Source organism: Synchiropus splendidus, chromosome 5 (assembly GCF_027744825.2).
Source record: "Synchiropus splendidus isolate RoL2022-P1 chromosome 5, RoL_Sspl_1.0, whole genome shotgun sequence".
NCBI classification, from domain to species: Eukaryota; Metazoa; Chordata; class Actinopteri; order Syngnathiformes; family Callionymidae; genus Synchiropus; species Synchiropus splendidus.
Genome location: NC_071338.1, coordinates 6,293,502 through 6,317,258, shown reverse-complemented (window position 1 = coordinate 6,317,258; position 23,757 = coordinate 6,293,502). Strand labels below are relative to the sequence as shown.

The window sequence follows — 23,757 nt, the reverse complement described above, 5'->3', positions numbered from 1 at the left end:
TATAAAACATACGTTGCAATAGACGCCAGATCATAATAATACGAAATTAACCTCGAAAGCAACAAAATACGTTAAAAGACTGGAGTATCAGTGGCATTACACTAGAGAGAGTAGCGTTGTAAACAAACAGCTTTAACGCTGATTTAGCACGAAGTAGTTCCTACGTGTACTAGTTGAGCGCAGGGACACCGCCGTGGCGTGAATCCAGCGGAGAAACACCAATGTGGATCGTAGCTGTGATGCGGCTGTGTGTGAGTGGAAGGAGGCTGACGCTCGAGCGGGTGGAGACTGCTACACATTTAAATCCCCCGGGTTGTTTTTTCCACATTTTAACAACAAATTCGTGTTGTTTTTTTGTTTTTTTCTATCCTCCGTTGGAGTCCTCTAAAGCCGCTTTAATGTCGTAAATGACAAATCTTTAAGGGCGTCGTTGTTGGGAAGTTTTTCGAGGGTGGGTTTTGACCAGCCGGGGGCCATGGCAGTCGAGGCTCGGCCGGAGCTGGTCGGGAAGCGGTTCCTCTGTGTCAGCGGGGACGAGCCGCCCGAAATCGGCGACATCGGTCGGTGGCCGTGGAGGTCTGGTGTGATACGAGCTGTCAGCCACCGTGACAATGACAACCCTGACTTGACGGTAAGAAAGACGCTGAGTTTTTCCTACTCTTTGGATTGTTACATGCGAAGAAAATGGGAAAATCGCTGGTTAGTGGCTCGCCAGCAAGGCAGTGCAGACGGAAATTGTCTGTGGCTTTTCTCGTTATTGATACTCCGTTAATAGTAAAAAAAGAACATTACATTGTATCTCAAATAGTATATTCGTGTTATTGTGGCGCTTTGAAGTTTGTGTGTTTACTAGACTACTCCATTGAGCAAGTTAATTGGAGGCAGACTGCCAGTAGGGGGGTTGTCGAAAGCAAAAAGCTAATGTTGGTCCATTGTGACAATTGTCCCCAAATCCTCAGGATTGTGTGGATAAGTAGGGTTTCATGTTAAGAACATCTCTAAATCTTGTACAATATAGTGGCATGCCTCAGCGGCAACGATTAAATATGTCCTCAGCTACGATGGGAATTAGCAAATTAATTCAAAACTGACATCAACGAGTGTGAGTTTTCGGTATTTGTATCGAATTTACTGGAGGGATCGGCTCCCTTTCTAAATGCATGTGCGGGAATTTAAATGTGGAGCAGCTGAACGCTTTAATCCGCTGTGTACTGCGAATCAGCTGACGGTGAGATGGGTTGCTTTCTAGACTCGACCCTTTATAAAAGTCTTTTCTTGCAACAGAAATCTCTGTAGCCTGGCTGATATTGATCACGGTCCGCGTCGTTTCAGCCCGGATGGCTCGACCTTATGTCCCCGTCTCGTTGTGTTTTTCTTGAGGACAACAACTCTCCGACTCAAATGGGGACGCAGGAATGCGAGGACTTGTAAAAACATAAAACTGGCTTGCTTCGGGCTGAACAATGGCCGGTTTGTTTTCATGTAAAATATCGCCTGTAATTACAATTACATAGTCCTGCTGCCCCCCCTGAAGCTCCGATTAACATATCCTGTTTGATGTGTGTCTACTGGATTTTCAACAATGAGCATTTTGGCAATTTAATTGTTCATTCCCGCTTACAATTGTCAATTCACCAGTTATACATTTGAAAAGTCGTATAAATTCGCACGGAGGAAAAGGTTGCTTGTTTTTTTACAGTAGTGTCAGACTGCACTGTGTGCCTGTTCCCATTTCTTTTGTTCACAGAGTCCTTCTATCTGCTAGTGTAGAGCACTGACCAAACCCAAACACAGTGTTGATGCATATGTCATTGATTTTACCATTCATTTCCAGATTGAATTGTGCAACATTCATTTTCCAAATGGTAACCTTGTTGTAGCTTGCGGATCGATGTGTCTTGAGCCAAAAAGTGGGCCTAAATACTTTCAGAAAACAGTTTAATCAAATAGGATTGAACATTTGTCACAACGGTGTTGTCTTAAAATGTGATCAAATATTATTCAAAGGCTGTGCTCTGTACAGTATAGAAATGAGGCCGCCAACCTTCAGTAACTTCCACGTGAAATAAAAAACAACAGATATAATCGAAAGAGTACAATATTTATTGATAATTGAAAAACACCCATTTCAGATTGGCAAAAGAAAAGTGTCTTGTCGTGCATGCAAAACGTTCTTGAATGTTCTGCGACGATTATGTAAGAACAATACCTTATAAAGAAATTATATAGTCACTCATCAGAGAAAAAAAGCTCGTTTCTTATTAAAATATGTTTCAATATCAAATAAGTGGCTGTCTGTTTATTTGCCGCTCTTCATTTGAGTTATCAGCTTGCCACTGTGTAAAGATACATTGTTCGCTCTGTAAAGTCAGTAGACTCTTCTTGTTACCCACTATGTTTTCCAACTATTAAAGGATATGTTTTGGACAACAATTGAAGAACAATTGTAATACTAGATGAAAATTCAGTTACATCCCAAACTTATGAAATCAATAAATAATACCAAACTTTAATATGAGGATGCTAGTAATGCGGTGATTTTGATGACAACAGATACAATGTATCTTACTTACATTTCAGTACAACCCATCATTTCAGTAGGTTAGTTAGTTTTTTTTATTTTTTTTAGCTATTTTAAGTCATCTGAATAATGCTGTAGAGATTGTGTTGTTAATTAATCATATAAAATGGGTGGCACCTTTTGGCTCTTCTAAGTTTGCTTGAGAATACAAATTCTCAGTTGAGCATGTTTGGTAGAGTAATGTTCGGATTGTCTGCTCCTTTGTAAATCCCTTGTAGCCCTCCGGTCTTTTGTGATTTCCTTTATTGATGCGGTCTATTTCTTCTTCAAAGCTCCCTAAGTCCCTTGTAAAATTTTCTGAGAAATTGTGTGTCAAGCAGTGAGTGTGTAGTGTTCTTGTTTAATTCCATACAATGGGACACAGTCTCATTAGCAAGAGGCTTAACTAGCTGAGTGAATACAGTGGAGCAGGATTGGAGATAAGATTAGAAGAAGTGTGCCAAGGCAAGCTGTCAGGCCATTGTCAAGTGTCTGTGGTCAGATGGGCCACAAGGATAGAAAGTAGAAAGACGTGGGCACAAATGAACTACTCTTGTTGATACTGGCTTTGAATGTGTAATATGTGATGGACTTTGGCCTGTGATTTTTTTTCTTGAATCAAGTTAAGAATTTGAAGAAATGACCACCTACAATGAACCAAATGTTTGCTAATCTTTTAGGCTGGATCAGCAGAGTTTCTTCATCACACTGGTATTAGCTGTTTAACCCTTTAAATGATGGGCGGTTTCTTCTTTTCCCTCAAAAAGCAGTCTCTTTCTTAAGAATTAATATCTATATGGCTTAAAATGAAGACATACTGTGATATACTTTTCCAAAAGAACAAGAAGCAGAACCACTGATTGCAAAACATTTGCTGACCAGCATTAGGTGCTGTAAGGGATTTTTTTTTTCTTTAATCCATCAGGCGATGCTCTCTATTCTCAACGCCTGTTGACTTGGCTGCAGCGCAGACCTGAAAAGCTTGTACATGTCAGCTTCAGCCTGTGTACATCTACTGAAAAATTAAACTACGTGAGCGCATTGGCATCTGTTTGTACTCTTAAAAATTTCTAAAAACAAGACTAAACTACAGCTTCTTTTGTTTTATATTATTCTGCTTTTATCTTTTACCACAGTTATCATTAATATTACATGGAAATAATATAGGACATCTATTAAAAAATGTCATGGCTGAAACAACCCACCCATACAACTGCATAAAAATTAATCTGATCTGATTTCTAAAGAATAGAGCTGTGTTGTCCACACCTGTAGGTCTTTCCAACCTTAAACTGTTTGATTTACGGCTGGGATATGAAGTTGAGTCCCATCGATATAGTTTCATGTTGAATCTCCACTGTTTGCTCCGTGTTTTTAATAAAGCAGCTGCTCCTCTGCAGTGTGTTTACGCTGCTGGCTAGCTCCGCCTTTATGTGTACCTGTTAGCTTGTCACATGTATCAATACCGTTTTACATTGAATATTGCCATTCGGCCAATATGTTTTGATGTGAATTTAAGACCATGTCACCCAGGCAAACATGACCGTTGGACCATTGGAGCGTTGTCCACGATCTTCACTGGTAAGGCTCAGTAGTTGAGCTGCAGTCTTTGTGATGAACTAATGTATGTTTTAAATATTCTTCCTGGTGTTTTAAATATTCTTCCTGGTAGTTATAGTTCCTACCAAGGTGCTTGCATTTCACTAGAACATTCCAACACCCTCATACATAGTGTAATGCCACCGTCACCTTATGCACTTTACTATATATTACATTTTAGTAACATTTTTTAAAATTAATTATGGATTTCCTATCTTCCTTGATCTTTTTGTTGTGATCTGATGAAGTATGCTTTCAGTTAATGTTGTTTAAATGCCAAGATTGGTCTACTGGATGGAAATAATTGTTTTGCTCAATCTATGTTGTCACTTCACACTATAATTCATGGTTGGCATTCACCCAGACCCAGTAGATTGCAGCTATATGATGATATGCCACTATGTTAATGAGAAACAAGTCTCACAACTCAACTGGGAAGTGCCAAGGGAAAGTGTGTCATCCAAAGAAAACTGTCAATACATGACGCTTGTCTGGGTGTGTGCATAGTTATACAATGACCTTTCCACCATTATTGTGAGGGCTTTTTGATAGAAGAGACGTTACAATGAGTGTGAGACATTTAGTTAATTATGTTTCTCATGGCCATTCCAACATGGAACCTGTGGGCTGTTCATACATGTGTTTGGGGGCCTCTAAAGCTTTTCAAACTTATTCATAATTCTGCCCGTGCAACATTGCATTGAAGAATATAGTCGGCATTATTTTGTGGAATTTGATACCCAAATATTTTACTCTGGATATGGGCACTGTGATGTCAGTTCAAATCTTGATCATTCAACATCGGTGACAGACCAATTGCTTGCTACACAGAGGAGTATTACTGCTGTCTGGCCTCCATATGGACTGGAGCTTGTCCCAGAGAGTAACAACAGTTATACTCTGGATTTCTGGTCTTCTTTTGTCCTCTGGCTTACACATGGCTGTCAAAGTCTATTTTCGCCTGCCAGAACAGAAAAAAAGTAAACATCTTTTGATGAAATTAGTGCATATTTCTGCTTGAAACTTCTAATTTAGTAACACAAGTTCTTTGAAGTCATCTCATTTTGGCCAAAATTGATTTTTGGGAATATTTAATGTAAGCAAGTTGCCATTTAGCTCATATCTGCATTCAAAGATTATTATGGCATTGTTTTCTTACACATGAAAGTCTGCAGTTGTAATGCTGTTAAAGTGCATCTTTTTCAGTATGTATGCTGGTCAGTGATGTGGCTGCAAATGTTATCACACTGATACAGATCCCTATTATAACTGGCTTTCACTAGTACCCCGGGGAGCTCTATAGGCTGTAAAATATTTGGCGAAAACCTAACTGTTGTGCCTTACAACGACACCTGATGCACAAAAAGTGCAACACTCATCTGGATTTGCAATAAATAGAAAGAGCAGGGCAGCCAGGTCACTGTCTATAGAGGCCTTTGTGACTCATTATGCAGTATTTTCGTGTGTGTACAGTAACTGTAGGTTTGTTGTTTGGGCTGAGGCCTGAGGTTCCTCTCCGTGTGGATCATCAGCAGAAAAAAAACTGGCAGACTGTGACCCGAAGAGAACCTTCTACATACAGTGTCCCTGCATGGCAGTTGCAGCGCCACCAACAATGCTAAGCTGTGTGTGAGAGCCAGTTAGTTGTTGCATAGCTGCACTGTCCGAATGACAAATTGGTAAGGCAGAACAAATTTGGCAGCTTGAAAAATTTCACCTACTAATTTGGACATTGCAGAAGAGAGTGGAGATGCTGTCTGATGCGCTCGGCTTGTTGGTTTATTTAACAGTCCACAACTTAGTCACAAATGTCAGGGACATGGGGCATTGAGCTTTGACAATACCGGTGCCTCACATGTGATGTCTAATATGTGTCGGTGTTATGCTCCAAATCTCCATACTATACTGTACGATAAAAAATTCTCCAGACATGTAGTCAGCATTTAACTTGAATTGGGACAGAGGGTTTTATTAATACCAAACACATTATTCTGATATATCAACAACAATGCTAATGGCCAAAATTTATATGCATGATCATTTCTTCCGCATCTTATCAGATGCTTTCACAAGTAAAACACACGACTGTCTAACTTGTCTACAATTAATGACTATTCATTTGATGACACACTTTACTGGTTTTCATTACACATGATTTGCTTCCCAAATTATCAACATTCAATTGTTCCCATAAAACTGCTCATCTTTTGTTTATCGTTAACCTGGAGGACCTGAGGAAAGATGAGAGCTATGGTCTTATTTATCTGTTGGAGGAGGAGTGCAGTGTGCAATAAGTGACAGTTAAAGGTTCCCTTCCCTCTCACAAGGGTCATGTGCTGTTCGGGCATGGCAGTAACGGGATCCACACAGTGTTAGTGGTTTGTTTTCTGGTGCCTAAGGAAACAAATTGTAATCTGAAGCTTGGATGGGCTGGCTGGATGTACCCTTCCCCCATCCAGTTCTCTCACAGAAGCTCACACTAAGCTCCACTGCATCACTGTGCTACATAGGGCAGCCGTAAAGTCTCCTATAGGTTCACAGGCTTTGCAGATAACCGTGGGAATACAAAAGACTTGAAAACAAGTCAGTAGTTGCCAGAATATTTCTGTACACAGCAGTAAAATATATTTTTATACCAATTCATCGTTATATTGTTTGTCCTGGCTGCTTTATTGGATGGAACTATAGAGTGCCTGAATGTGGTAAAGCTATAAGAAATAATCATTGCAACTATGCAACATGATTTTTATTGACAACCACTTGTACAAATATGAATAATGTGCAAGCATGGTGATTGCTGCATTCGGGATTCATTCTGAGGTGGGAACTAATATACACCTATGCATCTGATTGTGTCGTATTCATTTATACATCAATGATGTTCACTTAAAAAAAAAAAACTTTAAAATGCGCTGTTCCACATTAATATGTATTGTTTCAGCTGGATAATTGCATGTATGACAGGTGACCGTGACAAGTGGTCAGTGTAATCTTGAATTACATGCATTATGTACCTCACTTTTAAAGTGCAGGCACCAATTATTTTTCATTTTCCTCCAGCCAATAGCAATTTTTTTCCAAATCTAAAACCACCTTTTGTTCATATAACCTGTATGTTTTTTTTACATCGGCATTTAACGCTGTTTATTAGGTTGGCCCCTCTGTCACTTACGAAGCTTGTGAAATGTCTTCTTGCACTCTCATAGGTGTTTGGCAATAAGCACCAAGTTTTATTTCTGAATTCAGGTGTTGGACTTCAATTGCACAATCTAAACGTCTAACTGTGAATCTACCTGAGTTAAATGTGACACTAGATTACAAAATGAGAAGTGTGTGTGTGTGTGTGTGTGTGTGTGTGTGTGTGTGTGTGTGTGTGTGTGTGTGTGTGTGTGTGTGTGTGTGTGTGTGTGTGTGTGTGTGTGTGTGTGTGTGTGTGTGTGTGTGTGTGTGTGTGTGTGTGTGTGTGTGTGTGTGTGTGTGTGTGTGTGTGTGTGTGTGTGTGTGTGTGTGTGTTTATATGGTTTATTGGTTTATGGCTGTTTGCTTGTATATCTATTTGCTTGTGTTGAAGTCAATTAAGTCAAACGGCACATTTGTTTGGTGTTTTTTTTTTTTTTGCAATTGCACAGCACTTCTGATAGGACCTACCATGAAGAGCCATCCCAATTTTGTATTGGAAGAATTCATGACCATAAGGCAGTACCTAAAGTACCTTTTTTGGTTGTACTGATTTCCCACGGTTTAGTGGTAATTTAACTTCAATGGTATCTACCTGGGGATACTCCCATGGTCCTCGTCATGCACGCAAAAGCTACAATTCTTTTATGCATTGTAAAACCAGTAAAATATTAAGCAATTGTATCATTTAACTCTGTCAGAACTGGAAAAGAGTTTTACTCATGTGCAACTCGGAGTGCTCTGTCATGCTTATTGTTTGTCAACCACAGGGTAATTAAGTCCTGGAGCCAGAGTCCTGTGCTGGATATTTCTGAACACTGCTCTCTCTGAATACTGGCCCGTCCTTCAAACTCCACTGTTTCACTAAAGAATGCTAGCAAAGTTATTTTGGTTTTGCCAGTAATGAGAAGGTTCTGCTTGTTCACTTCTGAATAAACGGGGTGGCTTATATTCTTCTATGTCCTTCTGGTCAGACATTGTGTTACTTTCCAAGGCATCATGTCACATACCTGTTGGTGGTTAATTTAACTTGTTCTCATAACCTGCTGTAAAACCTACAACAATTATTACACACCTACCCTTATTAACAATAAACTATTCCTTAAAGTTCCTTATAAATGCAGCAGCAGTAGCAGTAGTAGTTGTACAGAACAAAACACTGTTCTTTATGTCATATTGTTGTGTACGACTGAATCTGCCAGTTAAGGATGCAGTGTTCGTGTCCATGTTGACGGGGTCGTCACCATTCAAATCTGACAACTTTTGATAACTGGTTCAGTGTGGCAACTTTTGCCAATGATGCCAGATTTGTTGCCTTGCAAACGCCCCACTGGAAATGAGGCCGGCACCACAGAGTTTGCGCATCTGCACTAATCCTCAATTGCCTCTGCAACAATCATAATGATGCTTACCAAATAAGTGCGAAAACTGTTCTGGAGTACTGTAACAGATACCCCACCTCAGCAAAGGAGGGCTCATATTCATTAATTTCTGGTTATGGTTCATAGTCATGTACACTGAAGAAGCAGATGGGGAAGATATTCCCAAATACATTTGGACTGGGGCTTTGCCTGATCCACAGGATTGATGCCCTCTGTGTTTGACGTGACTTTTATTTAATACCATGACTTTCAGTTGAGAGAGAGATTAATTAATAAACACACGCACTAACCACCACAGTAAGCCGAAGCATGCCTGTATGGAAAAAATCAGATGGCAGCTGCCTTGCTGTGCTGTGAAGAGGCATTCTATTTGAATCTACAGTGTCTTCTGAAGCGCTTTGGTCAAAAGATCACAGACACAGTGTGGGAGCTTGGCAAGGTCCTTATAAGTACACACTTCGTCTTCGTTTGAAATCACTTGCAACTAAAGCCTCACTTGCTCGTCAGTCCAAATGACCGTGTTGTCGTGTCACTGTTTATTTTGATTTGCATCGAGGCAGTGCGCTGGTTTTCGGATGAGAAGGCATGTTCAACGTTGGTTTGTATACGTATCACCTTGCTTCCTAGATGCATTGTATTCCACTGCTGGCACCTTTTCCTGTCGTTTCTTATGTCTGTCATTGTAAGCTTGACGGAGAAACTGATGTCTCACCTGGTAGATCATGATTGACGCTGCACTCTTTGTCGAAAGGAGGAAAATACGTTTGCAGCAGCGTCTATTGCTGGTAAATTTGTGCGGTGCCAGATAGGTCAAATAAATGTTTGATTTGAAATTTACTGAAATTCCATTAATCTGTTCCAGACCTCTAATAAACACAAGGAAATGGTTCATATCTCGAACCACTCACGATACCACTGTAGTCTACTATGGGTGATGACAAACTAGACAGAAGCATCTGCGTTATATGACTCCCCCTTTGAGATGATTTTGTGCTATAATTTGCTCATGAAAAACAGATTTGGCATTCTTTCCGGCCAACACCATTATTTATTTTTCATAGGCTGTTAGATGACTGAGAAGATCAGGTGATCAACGAACGTCTAAATACAGACATGAAGTTTTTCTTGAAAAATGTGTAGCCTCTTTCGTTTTGCTCGCATGTTCCAGTTGAACTTCTAGATTGAACTTCTGCGGTTGGTTTGAATTCTGTTCTTTGTGCAGTTAAACCCAACTGTTTTGTTCCTGAAGGCCTTATCTTACAAATAGTCAAACCATAAACACTGGATTCCCCACATGATAGTACAGCAGCAGGTTTTCTCTGAAAATCTTTACAAGTGACAGTAGATACTGTTGACACTCCCTGGGCTCCTGACACCTTCAGTACCTGGCTGTGCTGTGTTGGTGGCAGTGGAATGTTGCTTTGCCTGCTGTCAGTACAATGTAGCTGTCAGCCATTGTCATAGACACCAGTTTACCCTGCGATTCATTTTAGCTTATCAGTTTACATGATCATGCTCACTGCCTTCAGGTTGCAACATGCAGATGAGTGACAAAAGCTTGGATAGGATTAAGAATTGTTATTGTTCCTCATGGAAAACCATTAAACAGTTTGTCTCCTGGGAGCAGGTTTTCAACATAAAGGCAGCTTCATTTTTCACACTTTCACAAAATAAAAATTTAGATTTAGCTGGCTTGATTGGAAAAGTCTTAAAGTACCAAAGCAATAAAAGTGAAATTGCCGAGTTATCAGTTCTTCCCCTGAAGGCTACCTCTCAACAGCCACATGTTTTCCATCCTGTTCACCCAGCTCTGTCTGGCTCCGGTCTGCCATGATCCATTCTCCTGCTTCAGTACATCTGTTGCAATATCCCATCAATTGTTTGTTGCTCTTACAGAGAATTTTCACATCATCTTTATTCTGTGCGGTGTTACAGAAGACAAGTGTTTACAATGATTTCTTATTCTTCATATTTTATCAATCGTGATCGCTAATCACAGAGGAAAGTGGACCCACCTGTAATATTAAACTGTTTGCATTTGTCTTACTGGTCAATATCGGTATCGTATCGTATCGCCTGTGTAGAACTTGCATGTGTACATAGATAATCAGCTCTGTCGGTGTTTCATTCAGTGGCAAATTTAGTGCCGAATGCTCGCGTACACATGCCATTCATGTGGAAAGGGAACAATGTAGTATACATACACACAGAATTCTCTTTCAAATGTTCCCACACTCCCATATTTTTGTCACAACTTGTGAAATGGCAGATTGGATTCAGGGGAATGCTGTACAAGGTCCGTAGACCTGATTTTAGTCGTAGAAGTGTAAGAAGTTTATTTCAGTCCCACATCAAACATGCAACATCAACACTTTCTTCTCAACTAAAATTGAAATGTGGATCAATTTTCCATTTGTAGTGCGATCCAAACACAAGTTCAATCGCAGATCCCGCAATTTTACTTATCAGTTAATCATCAGGTGCCTAATCCAACAATAGAACATTTGATTGAATTATGTGCTCCTATGCATTAGAAAACTGAGAAAAACTAACATGGTCATTGATTTGTGACTTGAAGATTCCACTAGAGCTCTCTTTCACCAGTCAAATTTTTATATAATTGCTCAGGAGAAATTGTGATTTTTCCTGGGTGTGGTGACCAATATGAGACTCTCAGTGTTACATGGTATGCATTTGAAGATTCACAGTTATTTATTCATAATGGAGACCATTACCATGACAAGCCCACTTTTCAGTCTGTCCTACCATATACTTTGCATAGCATAGTGTTTTTGCTTTGAACTGTCATCTGACTGTCTTGACATCTTTTTGAATTTATTTACAGTTACTCTGTGCAGTTCACATGAAAATATCTCTGGTGTTGTCCAATTATTTTTGGTACACTACGTATGATTATTCGTATGCCAAACATGTTCCCATTGCAAGAGTGATCATCTGATCTGGTGACCGTCTTCATGGATTCCTTTTGTTACCCACTACGGCTTTATGTTTTTACAGGTCGTTATTTGTTATATTTCTTCCTACCATATGGTCTGAAACCACATGGACATTCTACAGGATGGTTCTAATAATTTGGTTATAACAGGAAGGTTTGGCTGTCTTGCTGTATGTTTTAATCCTATAGTCATATTAAGTCTGGCCATTGTATTCTTGTGAAGACAGAAAAAACTGGAAACGATTGAATGAGAGTGTGCTTTGCAGATGAAGGGAGGAGAGATGTTGATGTTTCAGAGAGCGAGAGTGAAAGAGGGAGTGAATGTTATTTGAAAAATGAATTGAAGGAGAGAGAGCAGAGCATTGTGTACTCTCATTAGTCGTTTGGTGTTGCAGTCAGTCGGCTTTCTGGCAGAGAACGAGAGCATGAGAGGAGGAGGGCGAGAGAGAAGAGGGGAATGCGAGAGAGAGGGAGAGAGGAGAGAGGGTTTCTTTCTCCTCTGTCTGGCCTCTCTCCCATAGCAACAGCGGCTTAGCCACGTGAACGCCAGTTCCTTTGAGTTCACCCACTGCACAGAGGTTAACTCCTTCACTGCTGGTGTGCAGCAGATTCTGTGCTTCAGAAACAGGGATCAGACAACGACTTAAGGCTAGAACACATGCAGCAAGAGGAGCGACTGGCTTGATTTCATCTGCTCTAACCTGTCATTTCCATGTAGGTTGCCACAAATCTAGCGTCACATTAGTGATTAGTGCTAATTAGATTGTATGTATTAATCTATCACCTCTTCTATATGTTCCGTTTGAATGTAATTTCATTGACATAAAGATCATACATGGCCAGCACATATTGCCATTCAGGAAATGAGGCGGGAGCTTGTTTCCCAGCAACAAAACAGTTCCATCGAGCCATTGTGGTATATATCCAAAGCATGGTTTTCTTTTTGTCAAGTTGGCTCATAAGATACATTCTACTTAATTGGACAGCTTCACATCTCTCTAATTAATTGTTATCTTGACACTGGAATAGGAGCAGCAAAAGACCCTGAAATATATCATAACGCATATGAAATGATACACCTTGTGGTGCTTGTAACATCACGGGCACAAGGTTTTCTTTCTTTCTTCATGGTTGAATTATGTCTGAATTGATTTTTTTTTGTTTTTATTCTGGAAGACCATAGTCAAGGTAGGAAGTTGTTTTGGTCACCGTGGCCACCTTAAGGATGTAATGCTGCTATAAACCCTTGCATATAGATCCTAGCAGCATTATGTCATGTGTCATGTTGAGAAGTACCAATAACCAAAGGACTTCTGCCTGTAGCAAACTATTTTTGGCTGGAATGCGTGAATTGACTTCTGTGAGCTAGGGACTACAGTTATGTTTCTTTCTGGAATTTTTTGTGTGAAAAACACGCCGTATATCACATTCAAATTCAGGTTCACCTCCATGATACATTATGTGGTATCGGTTTGTTTTGATGTTTGCACTTCAGTTTAAAACATTTGATCACATGAGAGTTCATCTTTAAAAAGAGCATTTTTCTGATGGCGTGGCAGCTCTCATTTAAGCCGTGGCAGTGGGCCACGCTTATTAATAAATAGTGGAAAAACTGACATTTGAATATTATGGCAAGTTGGAAATCTAATTGAATTTTCTCTCCCACAATCCATAATAAGACATATTTGTTTGTCTTCGTTTGTTGGTTGTTTTGTTTGACATTTTGTTAACATGTACAAAATTCCATCAATTTAGTCACAAAGTATGCAAAGACATTAAAAGGTCACTTGAAGTGAAGCCAGAAAAAGTCAATTTTATTTACCTCTTTTGATAGCTACTGTACGCCAAACCACCCTTATGTGACGCTGTAATCGATTCATTCGTCATAAAGAAAAAAGCTATTTTCATCAACAAAGTGCATCATAGATACAGCATGTCTAGCTCTTTTGCACACTGCAGATCAATGCTTAAATGGGTGAAATGCAGCAATCCAAGACACTCTCCTCCACTGTTGTTAATTAACTTCTTTATTACTGCACAGTAAAAAGCAAATGAACGTTTTATGTATCCCCCTCACTGCTGAGTCAACGACTGTTGCAGTGTTTTAGACAATACTGCACGTGCTACTAATATTTCTACGGGCACTGTTTACATTTGGTTATGGTTGATAGTCATGTACACTGAAGAAGCAGATGGGGAAGATATTCCCAAATACATTTGGACTGGGGCTTTGCCTGATCCACAGGATTGATGCCCTCTGTGTTTGACGTGACTCGGCTGGAATGTGAAGGGCAATTAAACAAGTTAACTCTTGTTACCTGAGGGAGAAAAGATTTCCTTTCAAAGATCTAATTTTTTTCATTGTCAGTGCTCTGTCTGTCTTCCACAGCTGGAGGCTTTGTGTCTGTATAGCAGCTGGCCCACCACAGTTAATATTATTGGGGTGAGTGATTATTAGTTTGATTGATTTGTGCTATTTGGACTACAATTTAATGCGGGTAAAGCAATGGTCCTTCTAAAGGCACAGCTTAGTAACTGCCTTTGTTAGAAATTAAAATTATGTGTCAGGAATAGCAAAGAGGTTCAGAAGACCAGCCTCGTCAGCCTGAAAGATCGAGCTCAGCAGCCGCATGAACCGCATGAACAAACTACCAGAGACTCAAACTAGGAAATAAATGCCTTTATGTTTCAGATGATCTCTCTGTACCATTTCTACACTTACAGTATTTAAACAAGGTCCAATCTTAAATTCATGGTTGCTGTCTCATCTAAGGGATGAGGCTGCTCATATTTTTAGTTTGGAAAATTATGCTTTGAATGAGGAACAAGTCATTTCTGTTTAAAGTAGGGCTGTCAATCTTATAGTCTGATGGAGCAAACATTAAGTGCAGTCTCAGTGATGGGGTGGACAAAGTTCTGAAGAGACTATCGCAGGCACTTCTTCATGAAGAAATATAGGTCTAAAAGAATGTGACATCATCCTGCTTTCAATTGTTACAGCCCACATTTAGCATACTCCTCTGTGTTTGGTGTCAAAATATGTAAACTGTCCTCCCTCACGCTGACTCTGCTCACCACACACGGCAGTCCCAGGAGCGCTAATACGCTGTCAGCCCACCGACCATGTGTCGTTGAATTCCTTTCATTCTCCATCCACCTTTCTGAACGATTGTTGATAATGCTGATGTTGATGGTCGCTTGAAGACCCCCATGCCTTGAGTTTAACTTGTGGGTTCAAGTGTACATTAGTCTTTGGCATCTGGATTTAGCTTCTGGACTGATTTTTTTGAAGCGGTTTGTTGATTTGCATCATGACATGCTTTCGTGTTTTGGATGCCACCAAAGAGAAATGATGAAATCACTTTCAGTTTCAGGCTGGAAGGCTTTGAATCTTTTCATGGCGAAAATGGTTGAGCTTAATCTGCTGAGGCAAATGTGCGTGTGTGTGTTTTTTTAAATAGACGTTTTCTCTTGATAGTGTCTATAGTTTTGTCAGATATGGCTCCTCATTGGGAGTTGTTAATTAATACTTGTTTAAATATTTTGGTCAAGTTGCTGTATGGACAGAAAGTGTGTTTTGATTCAAGACACTAGCTTTTCTCTAATATTTAACATTGTGTAAATCTCAATATAATGGCCACGTCAGTAAACATGCAAAGGCTTTGGGATATAAAAAAAACAATCAGGCCAACAGTTCTTTGACATTCACAGCCACAGTTCATTTTTTTTTTTTCTTGTGTAACCCGAAGTTGGGCAGTCCAAGCATGCAAGAGAATGTCATTTATGTGCCAGAATTTGTTCTTGGATGTGGTCTTCCAAACCACACAATAGTTATTATGGTGGGGATGAGTCAATATGGCTGCGTTTTTGTCTGCCAGTTATTGTTGGTTTCTTATAAAATGTAATTGACTTCTAAAAGTAAATGATTGCCTAAACTGACTGTGTCTGTGGCTTTGGATCTAGGTGAGTTTTGTGCACGATGATAATACATTTATTTTTGTTGTCACCAGAGGGAACGCTGGTAATGTGACAGCTAGACATAGTATTGACAACTTCAACTAGCGTTCTCCTTCGGCTTGTAGCTGCCTGTGATGTCATGTGTGTTTGGAGTGGAGAGTAATGAGCACTATGATGCACTGTATTCCATTCCAATAAATATTGCTTGCTGGAACACCATGTGCTGTTACTCAACTGTCATTATGAGGCTCAAAACCTGCTTTTGAGTTCTGAAGAATGTCCGTCAGGAACCGATTAATCAAGCATTAACATAGATTTGTAGATGATCACATAGCTGTAGGCTCCTAATGAATATTTGTCCTTTTCATCTGTGTGTTGGGGTTTGGATCAATGTATGCATAGGTGTCAAGGAAGGCAAGGTTTTAGATCGAGGTGCAAAACAAAAAAAATGTCTATTGATCTAAAAAATAATTAGTGGGTGACAAGTCAAACCATAGTGTTTTTTTATTTATTTATTTATTATCAAGAATGTACCTACTGTTGGAAAAATACCTATTTGCACATCTAGTTGAATCATTTTGGGATGAAAGTTCCATAGAAATTAAATAGATGTGCTTTTAATATCTCCAAATTGTAAGTATTACCATACCACGCCATGTTGATGCGTTTACCTTTCTAGCATGTCTCACAAATGGTGCCTACATTTGCTGGCTAAATGGGCAGCAAGTACTCATACCTCTCTGCTCACAATTATTTTCGGCTGGATTGGGAACAAAATGACACACCTTGAAAGTGTGTGTTAATGGGAGTGTCACAGAACACTGTGCACACATCTTAAGTGTGAGGCGTGCCCTCAGTTAGCGAGCCCTGAAGGGTGATGAGGTTTGTGAATGGATAAAGAGGCACAGTAGCTTTTTATTTACAAATGGTTCACTCAACAGCTGTCAGTTAATAACTTGTTTAACTATGTTTGCAAAATAATTTAGACGCTATTTACTTAGGACCTGCTTTCTCTCTGTTCTTGGACAAAGAAGATATTTGTGGCAATGCATTTCGTTATTGCATAGATGAGCAAAACATTTTCTGTTAATTTATTATGTGACAGGAACTTGTTTATAAGACGCAATTACGGCAGCTTCTCTTGTGATGGTCAAAGTGACCTTATCCTTCATAGCTGATAGACTTGACTTGATTCGACTGAAAATTGACAGTTTTTTTGGCAAATGGCAATGTGAATAATCTCATATAGTACTGCAAATTGATCGACAGTATCTCATTCACGAACAACAAGTCAAAGCAGTAATTGAGATCAATGTTTATGCCATTGGCCAAGGGAGGCAGTGTTTAGTGCTGCCGCTTCACAGCACCAAAGTCTATCTTGAGGTGTGCATGAGTGGGTTTTCCGCAGGCACGTGAGTTCCTCCTGAGGTCCAAAGGCTGAGATCTGTTGTTGACCTCATATTTAGAAGGAAATAGATTTATATGTTATGTATATATTAAAATTAAGCAGCAAACCCAATGGGAGGGGCTATCAATGTTACTTTGTATTATGAAAGAGCCCTCAGTTATGTCGTCCTGCATTCATAGTGGGAATTACCACTGTATTTGTAGTCTGAATTAGGTGTCAGTATGCAGATGTGCAGTTTGTCAACATTTATGCTTTTTCTTCAAAACACATTTTCATGGTATTTTGATTCGCATGATGATCCCTACTACATTCCTTTATCAAGTCTATCACTGGTTTTAACAGAAGAACAGTTTTAATAGGTTTCAAAATTGCAAGGTAAAATAACCCATTGATGTGTTTTTAAGAAACACAGGCCTTTGATCGACTTATGGCTATGGCTATGAGTTCCGATTTGGGTTGTCACTAGACCTGTCACAATAATCAAGACGTCAATTAATTGAAGGACAATAAGAAATTAACTTGATCACTTTGCTGGCCTCGATTAATTGCCATGTGCATGTTCGCTTGTCTGATTTCCTTGTTTCCTTTCTCCTATTGCTGTTGTAGCCTATCTTTGCCTGCTGACAGGAGGATTGGCTCTGCATCTGTCCTAAGACATTTCTAACACTGCAAAAAGAACAAAGTGAACCGTCTTGTTGGTCATGTCAGTGTCAGTGTCTTGTGATGAAAGCAGATTTTAGGCAGCAGCGAATGTGTTGTGAGACTCAGCAGGAGAAACACATGACAATGTGACAACAATATAGGAAGGAAAAGATCATCACCAAACCAAAAGCCATCGCCCGGAATATTTGGCCTCAAACACACTAGCAGGAGGAGATAATCGAATTTGTTCTCTCAACAAATAAGGCAACACATCAAACGTGCATGCCTACCGAGCAGTTTAACCCAGTGCTTGGTTGTTAACAAAGACTATGAATGCATTTTTAAAAATAATGGTTTAATTATTATAATTATTCTTTTTAGATATTTGAGAGTCATTCAAAAGACATACAATGGTAAAACCACTGATGATGATGAAGGAATTACAGTGTGTTTTTGTTATTGATACAGTAACATTAAAATAGTGGTTACATTAGTCTGAAAATATTTTTATCAATAACATCTGCAATCATTTGTGGAAAATTAATTAATTAATTGAGAATGAATTGATGTGTAAAATGTGTAACCTTGACTGGCCTGCTTGTCACAATACCAAAATTTCAATACTGAATATCAATAGCTGTTTCAGTTATTTTCAACACTAATTCAATAGCTGATCAGATTTAGCTGCACATTACCTGAAATGACAAATCCCTGAATAGTGTTGGTTACTATTGTATACAGTAGGGTTGGGCAATATGGACAAAAAAAAGCTATCGCGGTAAATGCTGTAATTTCGGTGATAACGATAATTATCACAATAAATGCATTTTCATTCTATTCCATGTGTTGGAAACACTAGAGTCTTTACAGCCGTCCGCTGTATCTCATGTCTCTTAACAGTTTACTTTAACTATGGACCCGTCTGGACACATCCTAGATGCCATTGAAGAAATATTAGAAATAATGTGAATTAATAATCATTCTGTCACAGTCTATTCTTGAAATCATTATACAGACTGTCAGTGCTTTGTCTTGTGTGATCAAAAAACTTTTTCACAATTCTCTCTCCTAAAAAGGTTGTTTTCCAATTGCCTTATTGAAGATTTTGCTAATACTTATACTGCTTTAAAATTTGTTGATGGTCCCTAATCGATGCCGGGTCGTAGCATTAGCGCTCATAAAATAAACAGGGATCCAGAGATCCAGAGTCAACCAATGTAATCATCAAAGGTATTAAAAATACGTTTAAAACTACGGTCATGAACCACAGTCCACCACACCGGCGTCGGCTGCCAAATGCTGCGGCTGTCAATTGCTGCAAGTCCAACGCAGCGAGTAAGCCGTGCGTCAATCGTCTTTATTGTGAGATGCAGAGTTGTCATCGTGGAGATTGTGTTTGGCGGTGTATTGTGTTCGCTAACTTATCGCCCATCCCTAGTATACAGTCAGTATCAATGTGGGATATGAATATTTTATCAAAAACCACATTTTTTGGAAGAGAAATAAGATAAAAGTGGGTTGTCATAGCATACATTCATCTAGTTCATGCTGTATTTTTGGTGTGAATATTGTTTCTTTGACCCAAATGTGATCAGACAGCAACCTTGTCAGTTAGTCAGTTAGTTCGTTTTTATGACATACATCAGCGGGTGTTTTGAGTGGTAATGAATTTTCTCTCATTTTTTTCATCTTTAAATGAAGAAACTGGGTGGTCTGTCGTATATTTTCTGAGTGTGTCAATGCGCTTCATTACGTTGAGGGGTATGAGACATTATCTGGTTGACAGATGTTTGACAGAAGTTTTGCGATTGACAAGTGAATACAGATTTTTCTGATCCAACTGACTTTCCTTCAGTTATGAGCTAAGGAGGTACTTGATATCTAATTTCATTTTTTGCTCAATCCAGGGCAGTGTTTGTGATCTTATGATTATTTGTAATTCTTGTATTCTTGTGTTGTATGTGCACATTTGGATGTATTGATTTTGGCCTGTGAAAATATGTTCAACTATGGTGGGTCTTATCCATGTAATAGATCTTTGTGTCGCCTTTTGTCACTTCTACATTTGTCTCTACATGATGTAGTTGTGTGCTCGTGAGTGTGTATGCATGCATGCAGAACAGATGACAGCAGGGAGGGGTGTTCTGCTTTCTCCATTGATTGGTTCCAAGCAGACTGAAACTTGACCTTCACGGCAGATGTCTGTATGGCTGCCAAATACATTTGTGCACACGCTTGCAAACGTGCACACGCCGACACACACGTTGCAATGAATGACGAACTATACAAAGAACACTTTGCCTCACGATATTTCACTGTCTTTTAATCCATGTCTGAGAGGACAATAGTACGTTCACACTTGTGACCTATCTCACACAGGAAGTTTCAAATCTTTCAGTGTTTCTGATTTTACTGAAACTGTGGCAGAGCCGCTTGTCCGCCCCAACAAACAAAACTAAACAAAGAACAGCAATGGATCGGAGTACAGCGAATGAAAAAGTGATCAAGGGGAACATCATTTACCGAACTGGTAACAGTAAAAACATTATTTTATAATCATGAGAATCCAATCCAAGCAGTCTAGCCGGAATACAGAATTCCGGAGTTCTGCAAGCAATGGACTTTCATTATAAAAGTGATTATAATGTTCCTTTTGGGATTTTTCTGTGAACAACACGAGAAAATGTTCATGTCCACCTCCATGACGTGGTATATGTTACCTCTTCAAAATACGCTTTGATCAGGTGACATTTCATCTTTAAAAAAAAAAAAAATCATTTTTCTGTTGGCGTGGCAGCTCTCATTTAAGCCATTACACTGCGCCACAGTTGTTTGTATGTGATGGAAACCCAGTTTTTATATGCATAATTCTATGGTAACAGTTGTGTGATATGCCAGTTCATCACCATGATTGAGCTGTATGCTGATCAAGGGTTCATGAGTGCTTTGGATTTGCTAGTATACAGGTGTAGTTGTGCGTGATTAGGTCAATGTGATGTCTGTATGGCAAGTAGTAGCTAATTGAGAATTAACTAATTTAATTAAATATCTCCTCATAATTGTTTAAAAAGAAATTGCACGTGCGTCCGTTTTACAAATTAGTGGTTTAACAACATTTGGATTCTCTGATATCATATATAGGTATTTAAAATACTGTATATAGACATTTAAAATTGATAACTAAGCATTTATGTTTAATGAAATGTCAAACCTGTCCGGAAATCAACATTTTCATCCCTCAATATTAAAATGAATACTGTTAGAATAGATGGACGTATGTCCAACACTCATACATGTGTCCAAGTTAAAATTTAAGTGTGATGCATCTATTGCAGAATGATGACATAATTGAACTGTCCAATTGTGCTATTTTACTTCCGTTTTGTACACAAGCCGAGAGTTGTTCAATCCAACATGTGTGACCTGTTTTTCGAGTCTTTGCTGCATCTGAAAGCACCCCGAGTCAGTATATGAGCTTGCTACACCAGTTCCGTCGTGGCCAGTGGAGCCGAGTGTGTCACCTGTCTGATGTATTTCAGAGTTCTCAGACAGCTTTAACATGATGGGAGGCATAGTCAACATCTACATGGTCCTGCTCGTTTACAGATCTAGTTAATATGTCATAATGTAATGTATTACTGAAGCTATATCTTGGCTCTTTGTGTCGAGTCGACAAGTTCTTCGTGGTTTTCTGTTGTTGCTTTTTGCTTGGTTCGACTTACTGCGTTAAAATCTAGCAATAATATCACCTATAGAATCCATTGATAGTAGACAATCTCTTATACATTTAAATTTAGAGGGCTCTTAAATAAGTGGTTACAAATTAATTAATTAATCGTTTAATTTTTAATACATCACTATAGGTTCTTTATCCGTGGGATAATACCATTACTGAAGAAAAAAGTAATGGCTTGATCTTTTTAGTTGTAATTTATGGTGGTTGCTTTTGTTATGAAATGAAGATCTGATTCATTCTACATTCTTAAATATAGGTTACTTGCTAGGTTGTATAAATCTAGATGTACAGTAATCTGATTTATTGCAATGTGTGACAAGCACATTACCTTTTTCTCTATTAGTCTCTTGGGGTTTGCTTACTTGCTTGTTCTGAATCTGTAAAGAAAGGCCAGAAGCCATATGCAACTAGATTGCCATTATAGTGATAGCTGTTTCCTTAGGTCTGTTCCTGCCTTTCCTTCAAGGACTTACTTACTTCCTTTGTGCTAGAAATAAGTTAAGTGTTAAGTGTGCTAAACAAGGCATTTGAAATATGTATGCTAGTACATAAGACTTGGTAGCCAGGACAAATTTCAAAATGTAAATATAAATGTACAAGTTGATGGATGTGTCCTAGCATATCTATATCTGATATATTATGCCTGTCTCAATCCCGTGTCTGGTCAAGGTGTGTTTTGGTTTCCGTTTTACATCCACAGTATTAATTTAATTTAATGTTTCCTCTTTGTCAGAAAAATACAAATCTTGCGCTGGGGTGTACAAAGTGGCGATATATGATGAATGATTAGAACGTGTTAAAGCTGGTATGGTTTGTCTCGTTCAAATTCTATGCACTTTAAATCTATGCTGATGCACTGACTCGCTCAAAGCAGAAACTCACCCTGCACACTTGTCATGTGCTGACGTCCTTCCACACTCACCCACAGTCAAAAGCACAACTTTGAATTGTTTTGCAACCAGATGGGCCTCTAACTCGACCACACACCTTCATGACAAATGGAGTGTTTGGAGTCTGACCTGCCACACCAAAGACTGCGGAGCTAACGGCTAACATGAAGTTTCACTTCAAACCTATACTTGTTCGGCATCACGGATTAGTTTACCATGTTGCTTTCATGGCTGTCTTAAAAGTAATTGCAGAACTAAATAAAGCTGCTTCAAAATGTGAACAAACAGAACAGTGATTCTGGAAACTTCCCAATACGAGAACAAGAAGATTCAGAAGAAGTTCAATTAAGAACTGTATGCCAACCTTAACACGGCGCGATCCAGATGAAGTTCACAAAATGGTTGTCATTGCTAATAATGTGTGATCTGTTAAGATGTGTACTTTTTATGAGCAGACAAAAATCCAAAGAAGAAGCGATAAATTCTAAATCTGCTTGATTTTTTTTCAAACAATCAGCTTCAATAATCAGACATTGCTGTTACTTTTTTTTGTTCAAAATTGTTTAAAAAAAGCTTGCATTTTTATTTGGCCCTTTTCAGTTCACTATTTAGTGTTGTGCACTGTCTCATTGCCAGATTGTTGTTGTTTACCATTTCATATGTTCATGTTCTTTGAACATGTTGGCAGAAATCTGTCCTTTATGCACGTACACAAGTGGTTGTGCTAAAAAAAATGCATACAAGATTCTGATAAAGTTAAAGTTGTGTTTTTTTTCCCAGAAATACTGAGATTTTTGCCATATCCCTCATCCATCTTGTACCTACCTAGCACGTCCTTGAGTGTAGCGTCTCTTTGTTGATGTGGCTGCATATAATGAATGGATATTCATGTTCCATTTGTGTTGATTGTATTTTTTGTACTTGAGAGGCAGTAAATGTGTGCTCTCTTTCTAGCCAGGAAACATGCAATTTGAAACGGTGGGATGGTGGAATTTCTTGCCCACATGCTGTAGCAGGAGATGAAGACACGTGAGCCAGTTGACCTCAAACCATCTCTGAGTGAGAGAGAGAGAGGCTTTGGGTTGGCGGAGGGGAAGGGGCGTTTTGGAGTGAGAGCTGCACAGTGGTGCAATACAGACAGCCATGAGAAACGCGGGAGTGGGAGAGACTGCCTGGTTTCAATTAACATGCTCTGCTTTCACACATGGAAATGTGTGTGAACCTACATTCACATCTAGCGTGGTTTATTTCAAACATATATTGGTGCCTCACACTGCAATAACCAACCTCAAACAATGATTGAAACAAACCATTGTACAAATTATTTTGATTCATTTTTTTATTTAATTTGTTGTTTTAGTAGAGCTAGGAGTTGGAGGGAAAACAACAATAAAATGGTGAACCATACACTCGTATAAGGCCTCGTGGAAACGTTGATCAACCATTAGGT

General features: G+C 39.0%; 1 protein-coding gene across 2 annotated transcripts in view; it reads left to right on the top strand.

The window, feature by feature from the left end:
- Positions 1-233: 233 nt before the first annotated feature.
- jmjd1cb (jumonji domain containing 1Cb) overlaps positions 234-23,757 on the top strand; it is an 87,568-nt gene continuing 64,044 nt past the window's right edge. For both annotated transcript variants that reach the window (XM_053866503.1, XM_053866502.1), the window contains exon 1: positions 234-631. In XM_053866503.1, the coding sequence (XP_053722478.1) occupies positions 476-631 (156 nt within the window). In that variant the 5' untranslated portion in view covers positions 234-475. The remainder of the gene's footprint in view (positions 632-23,757) is intronic.